Source organism: Bactrocera tryoni, chromosome 2, assembly GCF_016617805.1.
Source record: "Bactrocera tryoni isolate S06 chromosome 2, CSIRO_BtryS06_freeze2, whole genome shotgun sequence".
Classification (NCBI taxonomy): Eukaryota; Metazoa; Arthropoda; class Insecta; order Diptera; family Tephritidae; genus Bactrocera; species Bactrocera tryoni.
In genome coordinates this window covers 78,291,954-78,314,120 of record NC_052500.1, presented here as the reverse complement: position 1 = coordinate 78,314,120, position 22,167 = coordinate 78,291,954, and the positions used below count along the sequence as shown (strand labels likewise).

At 35.7% G+C, this 22,167-nt stretch overlaps 1 protein-coding gene across 1 annotated transcript in view; it reads left to right on the top strand.

The window, feature by feature from the left end:
• The window catches only part of LOC120768553, a 352,878-nt gene that overhangs the window by 260,542 nt on the left and 70,169 nt on the right, over positions 1–22,167 (top strand). The window contains exons 11-13 of the mRNA XM_040095297.1: positions 303–419; positions 11,816–12,276; positions 15,754–15,903. Of these exons, the coding sequence (XP_039951231.1) occupies positions 303–419; positions 11,816–12,276; positions 15,754–15,903 (728 nt within the window). The remainder of the gene's footprint in view (positions 1–302; positions 420–11,815; positions 12,277–15,753; positions 15,904–22,167) is intronic.

The following is a 22,167-nucleotide window of genomic DNA, read 5'->3' as shown; positions in this document are numbered from 1 at the left end:
CGCACACGAATTCAAGTGAAATGGTGTAAGTAAGTTACACAGGAAAAATATTTAAGGTAAGGAAAGGTTTGAGTAGTGCAGGTTGCCAGATATTTTGGGTATTGCAGATGTTGGACGAAAAATTGGAAAAGGAATTTTTGCTAAATTTGGAAATTTCTGCCAGTGTACCCTTGCTGGCATATGAATATTATCAAAGTCTAGCACAGCTTTCTCTAAACGTACTTTTCACAATTTTTCTTCATTTCTTGTTTTATTTTTTTGACATTCACTTTGTATTCATCTTCGCTCTTGCTCTTTTCCAGGTCGATACGTATCTGCAGCTAAAGGGCACACAGCTGGAACGTGAGATGGCAGCCGAAATAATTTTGCACATTCTCGACAAAGTCATGCAAAATACGCAATCACTTAATAGCCAACAGGTAAGCGCATTATGCTCTTCTACGACTTTTTTCCACTGCAATTTGTGAGCCGAAAACTTTAAGCATTTAAAACACACATATTCAACTGTACTGTATTACACCAGAAACGTTTTCAAAACGATTAATACAGTAGTACAACAACAGAAAATTCGCATTTGCTTTGGTCTTGGCTTAGAAAAAAACACTTAAAATAACGGTCTGCTGAAGTCAAATCTGGGGACTTTGGTTCAGTATTAGCCATTCGGGCGCCTATTTGATAATACTTCAGGCTACTGGAACGATTTGTCATTTGTATTTGTGGCATCTTCTCTGAAAACGAATGTATGTAAATCATTCTTCCTCTCAGCAACCAAATTTATTTGAAAAGAAATAAATAATGTTGCCATATGACCCCAGTTATTCAGGATATTTACATTCCTATAACACACTTGAATAATTACTTTCAATATAATGCATTTAATTCCGTTTTCAATAAAATGCCAGCCGCTTTTTATTACAAGTCATAAAAATTTCTGTTTCTGTTCAACAATTGATTTTGAGTTGTATATCTGCTACTACATTTATTTATAAATTCTCTTTTCAATTTATCTCTAATCCCTTGTATTTCTGTTTCTGGTTTCAAATTGAGTTTCCTATTTTTATTTCTGTTTAAGCTCATTTCAATGAATCTCTGAGCGCTTTATATTACAAATGGTTTACATTTTTGCTTCTGATCTCAAATTTGTTTCTGTTTAGGCTCATATCAATGAACCCATAAGCGTTTTATATTACATTTCGGTAACATTTCTGTTTCTGGTTTTCAATTCTGGTTTCTTAAGTTTTAGTTTTCCCTAAGTATTAAATCGTTTGAACTCAAAAAAAGTTTATTTAAATAAAATTCTACTTAACCACGTACACGTAATATGTTTCATTATTAACGTTTAGACGTTCGAAAATTTTAATCTGAAATTTTGTTTCCTAACTTTATTTCTGTTAAAGCTAACTTCAATATATCCATTATCGCTTTATATTTCATTTCTGTTTCTATTATAAAACTGTTGCTGGTTTGTATTTCTGTTTGTGTTTATTATTTCTGTTTTCAATTATTTCCCATGAGATTTATATTAAAAATCGTTTGAATTTATAAAAGCTGATTTCTATTTAACCTCACTTTCTCCTTATTTAAGTTTTAGCTGGTTAAAAACTAATAAGTTTTCCGATTCTGTTTCTGTTTATTTTAAGAATTATGTTTAAGACATATTAGCAATCGTGATTTAATTCTATTTATTTTTACATTCTATGTGTTCATTAACTTTCTATTAAATGTGCTGTGCTCTTTTTTGACCACAAGATGATAAGTCTTGGGATAGTCGCCGGTTGTTTTTGTCATTGCGGGCTTTAGCAACGCGGTTTCAGAAATTTCACGTTTCTCTGGAGAAAATTAGTTGAATTTGTCATCTAAAGTTGTTAAAAAGCTTTCTCAAAAATATAACTTTGGAAGATTTTCCACGGTCGTATATGGAGTTATTAAAAATTACTTCATCCGATCTGCTGTACAACTTAAATCCTTAAGGAACTCGAAATTTCTAAGCTTCAGGAAATATGTAATGCCATTTCCTCACTGTTACAAGCTCGTAAATACCTAAGATGTATTAGACACCTTAATATATGCATACACATATACAACTACATACACACACACGAGCATATTCCGCTAAATTAGATTTCCTTGAATGAAGGCGCACAATAACAAAAAAACAAAGAAATAATCGCGTTACATCAAAGTCACGACAAGCAATTGCGCCGACATAACAAGCGCATGAGAGCGGCAGCATAACAAAACAACAAAAACAAGCAGCAAACACACCAAATTGAAGCAATCAACTGGCGACGGCAACAACAATGGCAATAAGAAACCGACTGCGCTTTGACTAAAGCCAATAACTTGCGAAACTTTATTGGCAGTTTGGCAGCGATGACGTCGAAAATCTTGCTCTGACGCATGCAATGACTTTTAACGCGCGCATGCATAACAACAACAACTAGCAGTGTAACTGAAACAAGTAATAGCAGCGAACTGTCTGTAAGGTGCGTGAGCAGCGGCAGGAGCGGGGTGAGCAGCGCCAGCAATTGTTGCTTTGGCTTTGCCTCATTGTTTGCAGCAAATTTAGAAGAAATCGTTGAGCGTTGCACGCGATGCAATGGCATGTGGATAATGTGGCAAATGCAGAAGCGAACGCGCATACGCTTACAATGTCAGCATAGGCGGCGAATGCCGTTGCTTGAGGGAAAGGGAGGGGTATATGTTACATACACATACATATAGTATGTAAGTACATATGTATATATATACCTTTGTATAGAATGCGTGTGGCTGCTTAAAATACTACAAATACCGACAGATAGTTCGGAAATTCGCTGTTTTCCATTTCGTTGCGCAACGCTCGCCGCGCCAAATTGCCGTTCGCCGTGTTGTTGCATGTCGCGGCGTTACGCCTTGCGCCGCTTTCTATGCGAAGGCATGTAACTCACGCATATGGTAGACATATGTATATTTATATGTTGCGCGCCTTTCAGTGATTGCATCGGCGCTTCTGTTTTCGATACTTTGATCCACCAAACCAACTCTTTTCACTTCCCTTTCGGTGCCAACGTTATTTTGATTTTCACTACAAGTTCAAATTTTTATTTATTTTTCCGCAGCACTTCACTCGCTGTTGCCAACACACAGTTAGCTCATATGTAATTTTGCAATACATACCCAGTAGGAATCACGATAAGTTTTGAAAAGATTTAATGTTTAGAGAATTTAGTGGAAAATTATAAAATATTGTTATGCAAATGATATAAATTCGAGAAATTTGTAATTTATGGCATAGAGTTGCCGCCTAGAAAATAATAAAAAACAGTTATCAGATTTATTTCTTGGCATAGGGTTACCATCTGTAAAAAAAAATTTAAAATATAGGTATAAAATTGATATATTTTAAAAATCCGTTATTTATTCATATTTTACCATAGAGTTGCCATGTAACAAAAATCATTAAATACATTTATCAAGATGATATATTTGATATACTTTGAGTATCTTAGATTTGTGCATGTTTTGGAAAAGAGTTGCCATGCCTGAAAAATTTTTAAAAATACGGTAATCAAATTGACATATCACAAAGTTGCCATCCGGCAAAAAATTATAAAATATAAGTACCAAATTTAGATTATTATTGATTTAGTAGAAAATAATAAAATATTTTTATCTAAATGATATATTCTGGAAATCTTTCATTAATGCATATTTTGACACAGAGTTGCCACACCGCAAAAAAATATAAAATTAATTTATTAGATTAATATAATCTCGAAATGTCTGATTTAAGCATATTTTGCCACAGAGTTACATATGGTTGCCATCTATCAAAAAAATTATAAAGTACAGGATTCAAGGTGATATATCGTGCAAAAATTTTGAATAATATACAATATTTTACCATAAAATTACCATCTAGCAAAAAACTATTAAATACAATAACCAAATTGATACTTACATATATCTGATATGTTCTTAAAATCGTTGACTTATGCATATTTTGACATAGAGTTGCCAACAATCAAAAAATTTTGAAATGAAAATCAAGTCGATATATGTTGAAAGACTTTGATTTATGTATATTTTGTCACCAAGTTGCCACACAGACAAAATGTAAAATTTTGGAATTAAATTGATTTATCATAGAGTTGCCATTTATCCAAAATAAAATTTACTGAGTGATATTTGGTTGGGAATAATAACATTTTCGGACACATTATTATCATTGAATATTTTCCAAATAAGTATAGAAAATATTTCCAAAATTTGTGTTATGTTATTATTGTGTTGTGTTCTTATTTTATTCCAAAAATTCATACCCAATAGGGTAAATTTGTTTTTTTTTTAATTTTTTTTAAATAAACATTGAAAATACTTAAAAAGTTAATTATTAAATATTTAATAATCCATAATCAAGCGTGAAAAAATTTTAAATTTTAACGAAATTAAATAAATTTTTAAATTTAAAATTATGTCGATAAACATCTCTTCAGTAAATATTGAAAATACTTAAAATTAAATTCTGAAATATATTAATCCAAAATCTTGCTTAAAGACAATTTTAAATATTTTTCTTTAACCCTCCTTCAATTTCCTATTGGGTATGTTTGTAGCTTCATATATTTATCTACACACAAGTGTATATTTGTAAAACTTATACAATTTCCTATATTCTTTACAGTCACCTTATACCTACTACTATATATGTACTATAAATTAGGGTGAGCCAAAAAGAAAAATTAAAAAAACTAATTTTTTTTTCAATGATTTTCAATATATAGTACGAATTTTTCAATTAAAAAAATTCCTTCAAAGTAGATTGTTTTAAATTATACAGATGTTGATCTACAAGGGTTAAAAGTTATAGAAAAAAAATGTATATGTTATGTTTATATAGAAAACCTTGAATGCTCACCGAATCCTTAAAAATCAAAATATCATCTTGAGGAAGATTTTTGTAAAGAAAAATTTTTGCGCTACACGAATACGCAATATAAAAACCTCTAATCTGAATGCTGTAAAAATTATTAATTTTTAATAAAAAATGCTATTTTGAGCCTTAATTAAATGGAAAACATTTAGCGCTTCCCGACATCCTTTAAAAAATACGCTAAATACCCTGTCTTTGAGGGTAATTTTTATTCCTTTTAAATAAGTTCATCTAAATGCATAAAATCTGTATAACATTTCTTTGGCACACCCTAACACCCAAATATACACAAATCCCCGTCTGCTATTTGTTATCTCCCAACTATTGATTGTTCGAAAGCTTGTAAAAAATTTAAATTCAATTTAGTGCAACAATGATGCACGAATTGAACTAACAAACGAAAGCTTCTAACAATTTAATGCGTCGAGATTTGTACAGCAGCGTAGATTCAGGCGCGATTGCCATGTGCAAAACGAATAAATTCCAGCAATTTGGGAGAGATAGCAATTCGTTGTTTGTTGCGGTTCGAAATGCGTGACAGAAAAATTTAAGTATATATGTATGTGAGTGCATTGATTGTCTAATCGAAAGACAGAGGATTTTAAATTTTCTGTACAAAAAATTTCAAAAATGGATTTAAATTCGTTAATGGATGATTTTTGGAAATAATTTTTATATATTGGAATAGATGAAAATTGTCTAAAGTGACTTGCATTAATAGTGAAATGCTAGGTATTTTCGATAATCGGCTCAAAAAATGTGGAAAACAAATATTTTTTTGTTATGCTATTATTTTTTAGTATTTATTAAGAACCCTACAATACTTAAATTTTAAATGGCATACCTAGTGTGAAAATCCAAAAATATTTTTATTTTTGAACATTGTATATTTTGATACTTTACATATACTTTTAGAAAAAACGTACACAAATTTCAATAAATAATTTTTTTTAGATACATACATATATACTATCAAAATATGTAAAAAAAAACTATTTTTCGAATTTTCACACTTGGTATGCCATCAAATTTTTTTATTGTACATAGATATGAAAACATATTTGAGATCACTCATACGCCACGCACACCCAGCCATTAACAGCATGAATTTTTCAGCAAGATTTGTATTTCAGCCGTTTTATTTACTTTTCGACTTCACTTTTCTAACTTGTCAGAAAATAAATATTTTTTTCTCGTTTCACACAAGCAAATAAATAAATATTTCAAGGAAAAATAATCCTTTCTATTGCCATAAATACAATTTCACGGCCCATAAGATCGTCAACACATTTATTACTCTATTACTTGTGCGTAAAATGTACTTTCAATGTTGATTTCTAGAGATTAAACATAAATTATGAGTAATAATTTTGTTTCAAGCTGCCTAGTGCAGAGTTGTTATAGCAAATATATTGCAAGCTAGAAGCTCAAAGCAAAAATGGCAGAGTACAAACTTCAAAGCTTATAACATGCAAGATACCAGCACGCCAGCAGACAGCTCAATAGACTGAGAAACGGCGGTAATAATTCAAATTCTGCTTATTGACTCAATGTAATGGTTTCGTAAAATGGCGAACAGAGTTTCGGGTTTTAGAAGAAGGGTGTGCTTTGGGAGTACATTAGCACATGAAGAGTAGCAAATGAATATAAGAGCTGAAGCGTTATACGAAATCAAATTTTAAACAACCATAAATTAATATTATAAAGCAGATGAATTTTGAACGAAGAGAAACGCAGACTTAGATGCATGATTGAAACATAGCGCGTTAATTGACAGTTATGCCTTTATGGAACAATTTTTTGCTAGGTTGGTGGAGTAGCTGTCTGACAACGCATCTAGTAGGCCCATTTTGGAATCAGCGTGACTAAAATATCGTCACTCTATTGTCACCTCATAAAAGCAAAAAAAATCGAATGTCTCTTTTCTTTCAACCATCTTGTGCTTCTGACGAGTTCATTAGCGCATAATGTTTTATCTGCATAACCACCGAAATATCGTTTTATAGTCTCCTCTTATTCTACCTTCTAACATCTTCAAAAATAGTCATTACATGGCGTTCCTTTCCTTTCATTCCTTTTATATTTTAATAGTCAACACGTACAGCCCATAATCCATTCATGTTACGTTAGCCTGCATGTTCAGCAAGTCAGGGATTGATTCTACCGATACTCAACTATATATATATAACATTTAAGTTTATTAAATATCTACAAGTAGTCAGAAGCATATAAGCTCCTTCTTTCTGGAACCCAATACTACAAAGAAACCAAAGCATTCCTTCACCGTCTTTGATGAAACTTAGAATAATTTAGTGTTTTTCGAAGCTGTTTAGGTAAAATATATATATAAATTTATTCCTTGTTGTGAGCACATTCTTTGTCAGAACAAAAAATATTAATAAACTATGCTATATGCTTGAAAGCTGCTGCAGTGGTCTGTTAGAAAGAAAGCGATTTTGGTGTCTGATTTTGCTGAAAATACGCCACTTTCCACTCACCAATGGAACTTTTCCCTGCGTTCCTCTCCGCCTCGCCTGTTTTCCACTCTCATCTTGGAGAGAACACAGTTTTGAAGATTAAGTTTTTATACATATGTATATATGGCTCCGCTGGTGACGAATGGGCCACAATGAGACTCATTAATTTATTTCGGTCTTGTGCTAGCATCAAATTTCCTCTCCAGGTTTGAGCGAGTCAACCTTTCCGTCGGCTGCCTTGCGGATTCCAGTCGATAGCATTCCCAGTGATTATGCCTGGATCTTGACTCTACAAATGCCGGAGCCAGAGCAAGTTTATTTTGGTAATTTCGGTCTTCAGGATTGTTTGCGCGTGACCATAAAGACAAGTTAGCGACGGGCCAGATAATGCAGCAAATATTGCGAAGGCATCGATTGGTGATAAGTCAGCTCATCACGCTTATCATAAGTTATAACTTTTAAGTGTCAGAAGTGAAGATATGCTATGTTTTGCAGCCGTATAGAAGTGTGATCTCAATACTAGAATGAAATATTTTTATTTTGGTAATCCGAGTAATGATCTAGGCCGAGTTGAGGGCGCAGTAAGCTTGCTTGGCCTTCTTTAAACAGTTTATAATTTCTTTAAAGATTCATTTACAAAGCCAAGTCACAAAAGCATTTCGCATTTGCCAGTTCTATGCATGTACAGATGCTGTTCAAACGCACTTTTTTGGTTGGCCCTTGTCAATGCTGAGACCTAATTTAGCTGTAGTTCCTTGCAACATGACTAGCTGTTTTGTCGTGTCTGCTGAAGTGTATGTCACTAGATATTTATCTAAATATCAATCAGTGTTGAGCAAATCCTTCTTTAAACTAAAGGATTCCAGATTTCAGGAAATGCATAATATATGTTGAAGGTTTTGAACGACTTCTGGAAGTCGAAAAGTTGTGATACAGAGCTCTAGCACCCAACTACTGATTGCTCCACTATAGCATGTAGGCTCTTTACCTGGTCAAAACAGAAACATTATGGAAGAAAGCCTGACAATCCTTGGACTCTGACTTATCGCCTTTCTTTGCGCGATTGAGGATAGTACCTTTTTTTTTGCTGTAGGTATAGCCGTTGTTCGGCTCGGACGTCCTGTGGTTTCACAGTCTCAAGGTTCATGGTTTAGAGCCTTGTTTGCGTATATAGAGACAAAGACGACGACTAAATCGGCTCAGCTCGTCACGCTGATCATTTGTTCCATTAACATTTATAGGGTCCCCGACAATACCTTGTATTACACATTTCATGGGTTCATAATATACTCTGTTCAAAGTTTAAAAATTTCGTTAGTCGTCATAATCTCTTTTCTATATGTAAATTTTCCTATACAACTTTCAACTCAATGCTTTCGATCTGAATACCAAATTTTTCGGTGCCAACTTATACCGATACCTTCTTCTTCTTCTTAATTGGCGTGGACACCGCTTACGCGATTATAGCCGAGTTAACAAGAGCGCGCCAGTCGTTTCTTCTTTTCGCTACGTGGCGCCAGTTGGATATTCCAACCGAAGCCAGGTCCTTCTCCACTTGGTCCTTCCAACGGAGTGGAGGTCTTGCTCTTCCTCTGCCTCCCCCGGCGGGTACTGCGTCAAATACTTTCAGAGCTGGAGTGTTTTCATCTATCCGGACCACATGACCTAGTCAGTGTAGCCGCTGCCTTTTAATTCGCTGAACTATGTCAATGTCGTCGTATATCTCGTACAGCTCATCGTTCCATCGAATGCGATATTCGCCGTGGCCAATGTGCAAAGGACCACAGATCTTTCGCAGAATTTTTCTCTCGAAAACTCGCAACGTCGACTCATCGGTTGCTGTCATCGCCCAAGCCTCTGCACCATATAGCAGGACGGGAATTATAAGCGACTTATAGAGTTTAGCTTTTGTTCGTCGAGAGAGGACTTTACCTTACCTTACTACCTGAAAATAATAATATTTTTCAGACAGTTTTATTTAGATATAACAAATTGTTCTCCCATTTGCTTAAAGATAAGCAATTAACAAGCAGAAAATCACTGTTTAACCGTAAGCAACTTGGAAATTTCATATTCAGATATTTTTTGTTTGTTTTGTAAAACATTTCACAAAATATATTATTCCAGTTTTCCATTTGATTTCATACACAAGCACAATGCTTATTATATTATACAACCAAGTGCCTATGTTGACTAAAAATAAACCAAAATTTGTTTTGCGAAAAACTCTGGCATAGAAAATTGCATGAAATTTCATGCATATATATGCAATATATTCTCCTGCCTGCCGACTCAACTGTAATGAATCGCCTAAGCTCAGCTCAGTTAAAAAGTCAACAAATAAATCCGGATGAACATGAAATACTTAAACAGTATAAAGGAGATGATACAGAAATTAAGTACCATGTAATTTATATGTCAATGTCAAGTCTGATTTGGCAGAGCGGATATTGGTAGCACAGTTAGCTTGTAGACTGTTGTTGTCCGCATGCGTCTCTGTGTTTTGTGCTGAGCTGTCAATTTGTTAGTCATAAATTAAGCAAACAAATTGATCGAAGGACGCAATAAATAAATAAAGACAAATAGATTGACGTTTGCTGACAAATATATTTATTAATGCAGTCTAGAAAAAGCGGTGACAATTTATTTGTATGAGAAATTAGGTCAAAGTCAGAGGCAACATTTATTACAAGTGCTTAGCTTGGCTTAACAGACAATATTAATAGACATTGTTTAAATTAATGAAATTATGCGATATCAAAGGCTGTCTTACATTCGCTAGTTCATGAAGTTTGTGCTTTGATCGCTCTCCCTCTCTCTCTCTCTATCTCTCTTTCGCCATCAAAAAATTTGCAAGTGAAAGCAATAATAATGCATCTCAGCTAATTTCAACACAAGAGAGTAGATGGACTCCTCACTTTTCGAACATAACTGATTGCTTAGCTGTTTCTATTCTAATTATGCTAGTTACATGTTCGATTCACCATACTTTGACGAATTTTATATATAGCAGTTTTACAATATTACTTCTCTGGGTATCTGTGTAGCAACTATCAGCGGGACAATAAAAGCCAAGACATTATGTCCCCACAACTTTATTGAAATTATATTAGATCGCCGTAAGAATCCAGAAGTTTCAAACAGCATTCGATTGCTGCCAGGTAATTCTCAGAAACACCAGCAGCGGCGTTAGAAAGTTCAAAAGGCAAGTTTATGCAACAATTCGTTAGGTGCTTCTTTGGTCGATTCACTACAAGCATCTACACTTTCAACATCTCCTTCTCATCCCCTCTTTGTAGCCATACTTCGGCTACCGTGTTTGGTTCCGACTGCCGCTGGTATTCTTGTCTTCTTGAAGTTAGGCTTGGCTTCAGCTCCAGGGTTAGTACCAGCGCTTGCACCTAAACCAAGCTTAGCCCCTGTCTTTATACTTGCTACCACCGAGCATTTTGCAAACGCTGCTCTCTTGACGGAACAACCAATTCCTTATGATATTTTTGCAGCAGAGTCAGACTCATTCATTATGTTGCTATTATTTTGCCTGGTTTAGCTCATTTTACGGATCCACGGGTGTGGGCAAAGTATGTGTGCTTGCACATAGCCTCCGCTACGCAAGCAAGGTTATCTTATTACGGAGGGCGTCAAATATCCGTAAGCACCGTTCTCGACTGGGTTATTTTAGGGCCCCAATCCCGGCTGATCCTCGACTCAGGCCACACGACAACTTGATCCAGCACTCTCTGGTACCCCCAACTATATTAAGACTTCCTATTCGAATGCTGTGCTATTGAGAAGCAAGGAAGTCCCAAATAAAGGTCAGACTTTAGTTAGATACCTCCCAACTGCCACAGAAGTGAACTATTATCAGTGCATTTCTGCCATCGTCATAATACTGGCGTATCTATTACCAGTCGACACCCTCCAGAAGAGTTCAGCGGATGATTTTTGTCGACCAACCTTGTAGCTAAATTTAATTTGACGCCTAAACTTAACTTTACGCCTAAGTTCTTGAAATAAAGGAACTTTTCCATAACCTAACCCAAATCAACGCACTGTAGCCTACACCAAGCAAACAAAAAACTCAAACTAGCCACACTTCACTTAACGCAAAATAGCGAAACAGAAATCAAAATTACAAAAACTCACTTACAACACCCGCTTGCGCCGCAAAACCAGAAACCAATCTGTCTTCAACTTAATTTCCCCAAGTTAGATTGTAACAGGTGTGCCACAGTAAATCACTCACGTCGGCAACACTGTGCCACTCAATAGAGTAAACCCTACACGTAATTTAATTATGTACGTCTTCAACACAACACAGGCGATTACCTTTCACTTAACTTGCTTATACTCGTATTTACAGTTTGTTGTTGTTTTTTTGTTTCGCACTTACTCGTGTTTCACTTTTCAATTTCACTTGCAGCAAATTAAAAAATTGCAACTCTTAACACAATCAGCAGCGTTGAACCGTGAAACAATTGCAGCATCTCAATTAGCAACATCAACATCATCCACGTCAGCAGCAGCAGCTGCGGCAGCGGCGGCGGCAGCAACAGCCGACAATAGTGCCATATCATCGGCATCCGCATCCGGCACTTCAGCTTCAGTGGCAACAGCACAAACAGAAATCACTTCAGGCGCGGCAACAGCTGCTGGTAATGCCATGTCACCGGCACGCTCCTCCGCCACCGCAACGAATTCGGCGCTGGCAACACTACTGCGCAACGATGGCGCCACTCTCGGTGGTGGTGGTAGTGGCAATGCTGTTGGTAGCAGCAGTATTCTCACGGTCGATGAGGATTCACTGTCGTTGGATCGTCTAAACTCGCTGCGCATCTATATGACTTCGGTGAAAACGTTGCCGTTTAATTTGAGGATCTACGGGTAAGTGTGCAAACATTGTGATGGCCCGTGCTGTGAGTGGTGTGCAGCCACTTTGTGTGTGTTTTGTTGTAATAATAGCGCTAGCTGTGAGAAATTTGAGAAATCAAGCAGCAAAAAGTAGCTGCCACAGAGTGCAATTACTTTGCAACGTTAGGCGAAATTTAGTGCGGCGGCACACACTTACATACTAAGATATGTATATATATGCGCATACAATGTTAGAGTTTGGCGGATTACTTAGTTGAGTTGAATATGTTATTGTTAGGTGGGAATTGTGGTTAGCTTTGAGATTTATGAAATACTCTGTGCTAGTTCGGAGTACAGCTGGATTTTAGAGATTTGCAGTAGTTTACTATTTTAGAAGATTAAGAATATAAGGATTAAAAGTGATGAGATAGTGATAAATGCATATATTGGGTGGTCGAAAAAGTCTTTTCGTATTTTGTCAATAGATGTCGTTGCAGTCATATATGGTATCTCCAGTGCTACCAATCACATTGTGTCATACCATATTGTGTCGGAAAGGTAAAATTTTAAGCATCATTTAACCAAAAATAAATTAAATTCAGAGAAGTTTAAAAAAGTTACAGCAGTTGAAAAATGAGTGAAAATAATGGAGAAATTCGCTATATTCTGAAATTTTTGCATAAAAAAGGGTAGAATGCCATGCAAGCCACTAACGAAAAATGGTAAAAAGAAATCGACCAAAATGGTGATTAGAAGTACGAAAAGACTTTTTCGACAACCAATATAATATTTTTTTACGTACTACTTATGACAAGGAGAGATAGATCTAGTGTTATATAACGCATATCAAAATGATCGAGAGGACAAGAAAAGATGAGTTCCGGATGTCCATCGGTACGTCCTCCTAATCATGTAACCGATAACTTGAGCAAAAATGCAGGTATCTTTACATATTGATTTTTATTGATACAGCTGTTCGTTAGTACTCGAAGAAGGCGGGTAGTGTGTCAAAATCACTACAGAAAATTACGCTAATCGATAAAAATACAGAACTATAATCACGAATACTTTCCTTGTAAGAAAATACCATTTACAATAGCTTCTTGACTTTATAATGAATATGGCGGATGAATCTTAAATAAATATACCGAAATAAAGCTGCAAGGCTAAGCTCAAATATGCTCTGAAAGGGTGACACCTATAAACCAAAAGTGGTTGAAGCTGAATCATAAGCTGTTAAGCCTCAGAGAGAATCTGAAAGCCGATAGCTGAATTTCGACCAAAAATATAAAGATACATACGTATATCATTAAAATGCAGTAAGAAGCTGTGTTTCATGAACATCTTCGTCATCATGAACATCTTAAAAACATTTATAGATCGTCTCTTTCCAATGACAGTGTTTTCTTCTGCCTAAATTCAATACAAATTAAAATCAGATGAATACTTCAAATAGCTCCAATATACTTAATATTAGTATTTTCAAATATTTGGTTGACTTTTACTAGAAGTATACACTTTCGAAAGCTCACTTCTTCAACCAGTTAATAAGTTGAAATACCTAAGGCTTATCCTGAGAGAAAGCTTTTGTATACATAGGTCAAATATTGAGCAAAGAGTAAGGCATCGGTTGCCCTATATTACTATCAATGAGCTTGAAGAAAAAGGTGAGGACTCCTGAGCAAAATCTGTTGTTTTTGTAATGTTCTATGGTATGTGCGTCTGGTGGTGGAGTATACGCGTCACTTGCTAAAAAGCATGAATGTGGCCAAAAAGCAGCTCTCATCCGCATCTGCTGTGCACTATGGACTACACTAACAATACCACTTAATACCATTTTAAACATAGCCCCTGTTGAGACTGCCGATAGGTGTACTGCTGCGAAGTGTGCTCTAAGGCTCATGGAAGCTGTGCAGATGTAGCGGTCCGAACAAGGACACGCCGAAATTCTCTTCTCGTTCTATTGAGTTTAAAAAAACTTGCATCACTGCATCGCAGAGGCCACTTGCGAGGACTTTTCCTATGCTAACATACCGACGGGGGATATGTGAATGAATGGGAAGAGAACGCTGAAGAAGAGGCACAGTGAGTTTTTTTCATGGATGGCTTGAAGTTAGGAATAAAAGTTTTCAGTCAGAAATTCACCGTCAACCCTATCTTTAGGCTATCGGAACACTGAAGTGTTTTTCAGATAGAAATAACTAATAATAACTTGGTGATAGGCATACTGCTAAGATGTATAGCCTCTTTTAAAAAAGAAAGCATTCCCTTACACACCAGTGGAGCAATATTAGGGTTTAGTTCCCTCTAGAAAGAGCATCAAGTTATTTCACCATAAGACTAGTCAGCTAGGTCATAGCGGAAGCGCTAAAAAGCTCGATGAGCTAGACAGATAGGACACTCTTGTTCCACTTAGTCCGCGTTGGACCTTCATAGGCGTATTGCGTTTTAGCAAGATATCTACTCAACTTCTTGTCCATGGCAATGTTCATCTTACCACAATCGTAAGGGTTCTTAATGGACACTGTTCAATATCTAAGCCCTTTCTCCTCCATCGTCCACTCTTTACATGACTGAGGCTGCAACATCTCGTTAGTCTTACCTTCAGGGAATCAGACGACATAGCCGAAACTGGCATTAATAAGATGATAGTCGCTTTGTTAATTTGTAAGGATTTTATGATCCATTATACTGGAGATTTTAGGTACGAAATTAGACCAGCGTTCCATCCTGTTTGGATCGACCACTAACATTACCTAATCGAACTTTTTTCCAAAAATATAGATTGTTCTATGAAATGTTTTAATAAAATGCACAAGGCATCTTTTCGTGATTATAATATGCACTGACGTCATTTCTTCTATACATGATATAAGGATTTGAAGACTTCCGCTTGGATTTATGTCGCATTCGTATACCGGTCAATATTTTGGATATTTTAGCAAAATTAAGTCAAGGTTTAATTTTTGTTATACTAAAGTTAGGTCCAAATATTGGTGAGTTCGTCGATAAATTACCCTACCCCTCTATATAGTGCCTTATTTAATGATTATCGTTATTCTGGTGAACTCTATGTCGAATATTTCAGTCGAGTTTTTAGTATTTAATTGTTCTTCTGGGTTCTTTAGTTTAATACCAAAGGTAAATGCAATCAGTCCCCATCGTCTTTTTGCTCCCATATACTCGATACATTGAGTTCCGACTTTCCGTTTGAATTTATACCGTTTCTATTGATTAGTATGTGTGATATTTTAATTAGAAAATTAAGTTCGCAATAAATCTATCTATCTATCTGTATGGGTAAAAATACAAATACAATAATTCACGTTGTTTAATTCAAAGAAAAGAAATTTAGAATTTGTTTACCTTAAATTTTTATCTCCTTGCCATCAAAGAAATCACCAACATTTCGTGATTACCACTCAAAGAAAATTTAATAAATAAGTTGAAAAAATTCTCATTTGAACTAATTATTATTTCTCTTCCGCTTTTTTCACCACTCTTCCACAGCGATGATTTGTTCGCGGATCAACTTTACATGGACATCGGTCTCTCCAATCGGTTGCTCAACATAATGGCCAACTCGACGATATTCGCATCGGTTATCTCGTATAAAAATTTAAAAAGTTTTCTACCGAAAACTTACTACACACGCGGCAGGTAAGTTGCACAAGCGCGCACAGTTAGCTTTATAGTTGCCATAGAAGAATATGAACTGTAAAGATGAAGTTGTGTGAAATGAACGTAGTAATGACCGAAAGTTAGCAAAATGTCTTCAAACTTTGGCTGCAAGCTTTTAATTTCATGACAGCATTTTCGTAGTTTTTTGGTAGAAAATATGCGAAGGTAAGGAAAAATGGAAAGTTTTTCTAAGCACAAAGCGATATGACAATTCATTAGTGAAAGTAAGAATGTAAGGAAGGTGAATTGAAGCGTATTTACGCACATTTACTGTTAGACGTAGATATACAAGTGATATACTTGTATATATATACTTGTAAATGTGCATAAATGGTCGATTTCGGTACATAAAAAGAGCAAACACATTGGAAAAAATTTGTTTTCCACAAAATATCTCAACAATCTGGTGCAAATAATTTATTTACAGAAGTACATGCACTTATTTATACATATTAGGGTGTCTTTTATTTTCCAAGTTTATTTTTTGCGAGGGAGACCTTAAATTTCAGTTTTTACACTACATCATTATATGTAAAGAAGGTTATTATTTTCAATTTAAACTGAGTCACAATCATGTTTCTACTCCCATAAATATGACGTGGAATTTTTTCATATTTTGCATTAAAAAAATAATACTAGAACTTTAAAAGATACATTTTTTACAAAAAAATTATTTTCTCTAAAAAAATATGTGAATAATTTTTTTCATAGAACTGCTACTTTGGAAGTTGTACGCAGTTAAAATTATACATTAAATGGCCAGAACATTCATACGAGTGCTTCATGCATTTTTCGTTGCTCATACAACATGGTGTACCATATAAGTGCAGTACATTTGATGAATAAATTGAACTGCCATTAACTTTTAGAGAAAAAATTCTGAAGGCACCAGCAAAAAAATAGGCACCCTAATATATATACATATTTTTATATATATATAGTTATATATATATATATATATCCACTAAAACCACTTGACTGCGGCATAAACAAATCTGCTTAAATATGAAAAAAAATGTCTTGTTGCCAGTTAATATCTTATAACTTTTCATTGCGCTCGTTGCTTGTGGTGCTGTTGTTGTTGTTGTCTGTGCGCTCCACGGAGAGTTGCCACTGATTAAAAAGTTTTGTTCGAACACAGGCGCACCCAAACGATCACAGTCCTGCCTTAAGTTTTTGACATTCTCTGTGAAAACTTTCAACTTTCGCCAAACTTAGTGCCACTACTACAACTACAACAACGACAACATGCAGCATAAATTTGATTTTATTGATTTTCCATGGGGTAATGCGATAGCCAAATGACTTAAACTTGAGCGCATAACTTTATAAAAGCGATTGAGAAGCAGCTTCAGCATGAAATTTATTTAAACTGCGGGGAAATGCGCAAAAACAAAAATAAAAAAAAAAAACGAAATAAAAAACAATTCTAAAATTGTCAAATTTAAGTAAACGACCGCTCAGCTGGCACAGCATTAGCATTGTGATTGAGAGTGGTCCAGTAAATGGCTGAGTAGCCTAGGTATGTGTGTATGTGTGTATATATAGTGGCAAGTGCAGTTTCTAAAGTCATTGCGAAGTGCTTAGCGCTCGCAAGCGAAGTCTGCAATTTTTATAAAAGTTGAGTGAAATTATGGAAACGTAAATGACCTTATTTTCTGAAGGACAAAATTATAATCAGGTTTAAATATATTAGTTATTCATATTTCGTGGCGAAAATGAGAAGAGGGAGATTTTAAAAATTTTCATATTTGATTAATCAAAATTTTTAAAACATGTTTTCTTTTAATAACTAATGGAAATAGAGTAAATGGTGTACACAAAATATATATATAAATGTTGATTATTTTAAGGCCATCCAATTGAGTTCCATGGATGAACTCAGATAGTATGGGTACTTATTTCATTCCAAAATATTTAGGCTACCAGTTTGCCGAGCCTAGCCTTGGCTGTTGCTCACAAACCTTCAAGACAAGCAGGGGAGGGCAGAACTCGCTGGGTGAGTGGGACGGTGAGTTTTTTTTGGTTCTAAGTTTGCGGGGAGGGTTTGTGGAGAAGCACATACACTATCGGGAACATTCCAGAAGCACCATTTTTAGTCTTACTGATCACTGCAGCGTCTTTCAATCGGAGGTATCTTGAGTTCGCTGACTGTGCGCTCAAGACTACTGAAAGGCTGAACAAGGAGTTATGAAATGATGTCTAGACAGCTTATCGGTGACATGGAGTTATTTTATGACTGCACTGCTTTGAATTCCATGCCACAGAGGTAAGGAAAGATTTTGTAAGGCAAGTGATTCAGTCTCAATAACTGTGAAATGGAAACTTTGTGGTTAATTAATACGCTGTTGGGCGTCAGATCAGCTCTGAAATCGTTGGTTAAATACCAGTAGCTGTTTAAGGCCCTTCTAGTCCGGGTAAACCACAAAAACAGTTTCGCTCTCAGCAGTTACCACCTGTCAATAGTTTTAAGAGTTCTAACTGGACACTGCCCGATCATAATTAATGTAACAAGATTGAGTATTTTATCGGCTGTCAACCGCATCCGCTGTGTGGAAAAAGATCTGATCGAATCGTATACACACATCTTCCACGATTGTCCTGATATGTTTTGCTACATCAAGGAAAAAGCCACCCGGATGGGAGGTGGGATCTTTTCAGCAAAATTAGATACCAAAATAGCCTTATTTTTAACAGACCATTTCAGTGTCTACCAAGCGGACATCACAGAAATTAAAAAAAGCATTAGTTTTAGTCAAGGAGTTTGCTCACAGCAATAAATATATTTCTATATCCAGATTGCCAAACAAAAGATAGTAAAATAATGCATGGATCTCTTAGTGATTTAACATCCGGTTTCGGTATAAACTTGTATTAAATTCCATGATATAGTGATATTCCTGGTAACTGTGAAGCAGATGAATCGGCTAAAGCAGGCACCACTTTAAAATTAGACTTCGGAAAGAGGAAATTTATTAATCTCTGGCTACTTGTAGAATACTTGATAGATATTTAATAGACAAACACGTTATAAATATAGCTGACCCTCGGAGTTGTCAATCTCTAATTTGCTCAACCAACAGTCAAACGTGATATGCATGGAATATACAATAAGTCGTACTTATCGACTATTAAAATCCAAAAGAAATGGCATAGATTCTCTTTTACGAGTGCTAACCGGTCATTTTCTAATTAGACATGCTAGTATACTAGGAAGACTATATAAACACTGTCGTAGAACTTTTTGTGAAGTGGAAGAAGATGAAGAAGAAATTCCAACTGTCTGTCCATGTTTCGGAGGTTGCACAGATGCAACTTTTTCTACTGATGAACTTCATCAGAAGCATGGATTGGTTCAGAGCGGAGTAAATAGAGTTGTCCCGGTATTTTCACAATGGATCTCCTATAGGGCTAGGTGCGTCGCCAGACAGCCACTCTACCTACCTGCCACTTTGATTACATAGTATGTTCTTAAATGCCGAGGATAGTCTGCAGCCCTAAAAAGTAGTAGTAATTTTGGAAGAAAGAATAGGAGTCAAATAATTTCCTCTGATTTAATTTTTATAAAGCTTTTAAAGATATTCCGATCATCCAAAATGAACGTACGCATATGACATGTACTCGATAACCAGCTCAAGATAATAATATTAGGTAGTCGAAAAAGTATTTTCGTATTTCTAATCAAACTTCAACTTAATTTTTTTTTTCTTATATTCAGAAAAAACTTTAATGAACCAAATATATACCATTTTGGTCGGCCACTTTTTGCCATTTTCCGCTAGAGACATTATTCCATCAGCCCAAATTTTTTTCTAGTTTCTCGGCGAAAAACTGCGACAAGTAATTTTAACAGGCTTCTCTTGAAACCAACTTTACTTCATTAAGGGAGTTCTGCATTGACCGAAACAAATGGTAATCCGATGGTGCAAGGTCAGGGCTATGTGGTGGATGCATCGAAGCCTCCCAGCCAAGATCTCCCAGTTTTTGCCCAGTCATCAAAGATGTGTGTGGTCTAGCGTTGTCCTGATGGAAGTTGAGAGCCTTTCTGTTGATCAGTTCTGTGGTTTTTTTTCAATTGCTTGCTTCAGTCTCATCAGTTGATGACAGTATAATGTAGAATCAATCGTTCGACCAGGCTGGAGCAGCTCATAGTGGATAATTCCTTTCCAATCCCACCAAACACTCAGCCTAACCTTTCGAGGCGTCAATTCTGGCTTTGCGACCATTTGTTGAGCTTACCCACGCTTGGACCATGATACCTTTCGCATATCATTGTCGTATTTGATCCACTTTTCGTCTCCTGTAACCATTCGCTTCAGAAATGGTTAGATTTCATTTCGTTTCAGCAAAGAATGCCAGATGTTATTTCGGTATATTAAATTTTTCACAGACAATTTAGACTTTTTTAAATGGTTCAAAACTGTTTAATCATAAATGTTAAGTTCCTTAGCGATGTCAAGGCCGCTTATGTGACGGTCCTAGTCAATCTTTTCAATAATTTCATCGACTTTTTCAACGATAGCGAGATGCATCTTTCACATCGAAATCTCCAGAATGAAGGCGAGCGAACCTTTGTTGTGCTACACGAACTGATGCAGCATCGTCTCTGTAAACTTCATAAATTGCATTGGTGGCTGGCGTGGCATTATTTCTTTTTTATACAAAATTTTCAAAATATAGCGAATTTCTTCATTATTTTCACTCATTTTTGAACAACTGTAACTTTTTTTCAACTTCACCAAATTTAATATTTTTTTTTGTTACACAAAGCCTAAAATCTCACTTTTCCAACACTACAGACATATACATATATGATATGACGCAATGTGATTGGTAGCACTGGAGACATACAACTACAACGACATCTATTGACAAAATACGAAAAAACTTTTTCGACCACCCAATATATCCCATATGTATACATATATGCACGGAAAGGAGGTTAAGAACTCCGCATATCAATTTATTTATCGTATCTTGATATCGTATGTCGGCTTAATTTCAAATGCTTTCGCCCTTGCAACTTCAATAGAATTTGCCATCAACAAAAATTCAATAACAAAAACCGTTTATCAAAAAAATTTTTAACGAAAAAGGGCTACTTTTCAAGGCAAAACCGCGCGTCGCTTCAGTCAACCCAAAAATATTGCATTAATCTGCAAAAAAGTATCTAGACAACTCAAATCAGTCCAGTCAAAGGAAGCGCATTTGCCAATTTGATGCCACAAAATTAACGCTAATCAGTAAATGCAATCAACCAGGCGCGCAACCCAGCAGCCACGCAGGCAATCAACCAATCAGACCCGAAAGCAGAGAGACATCAAATCAGGCAGCAGCAGAGCGAGTCCAGATCACACACACACACGCCGCTGCGTACACTTGCGAATAAATCAAATCGAAAAATTGCCAACGCATTATGCAAAGCGATTTCTCTTGTTGTTGTTGTTGTTGTTGTTTCCATTTTTTGGCAATCTGCTACTGCGCTAGCTGCAAAATCCTTACAATTATTTTTTGCCACGCAAATGCGAGCGGATTTTATAATGAATTTTGCGCGCTGCGAATATAATTTGCGAGAATTCACAGTTATTTCACTGCTTGCCGGCTAACAGTGCAGTGTAATGCTGCAGGCAGGCAAGCAGCCCTCGAACGATGGCAGATATTCAGCTGATGAATGGCAGAGATATGGATTTACTGCTAGATGCAAATGGATTTTTATACACAGACAGGCGCACAAACACGCCAACACACATACAAGCATACACACACACATACAATCATACATAAAAACATACTTATAAACATATGTATGTATATATGTACATGCGTACAGAGATTTGTACATAAGTATATATAGACTGTGCGCGTTGCGTGCTGCTGCCAGGCAAAATTTGGTTACGTAAATAATGCTTTGAACTGCATTAAGAAGGAAAATTATTGTGGAATTGCTCAAATTACGAACTTTTTAATTTTTGGTGAATTTTCGGTGATTTTCATGGATTTTGCAAATTGCAGACCCACGCATGCTTACATAAATGCAAACTTACACATCTTCATGGGTGCATACAAACATGACTAAATATGCACATATTGCATAACGCACACAGATGTTTATGTTGTTGCTACTTTTGCTTTTCTGTGTTAATTAAGTTGTTTTTGTATGCTGCAGCAACAGCAACTTGTTGCATAAGCAATGCGCTTAGTAACTAGGCGACCATTTAGTAAACTTCATATGGTCTAATTATG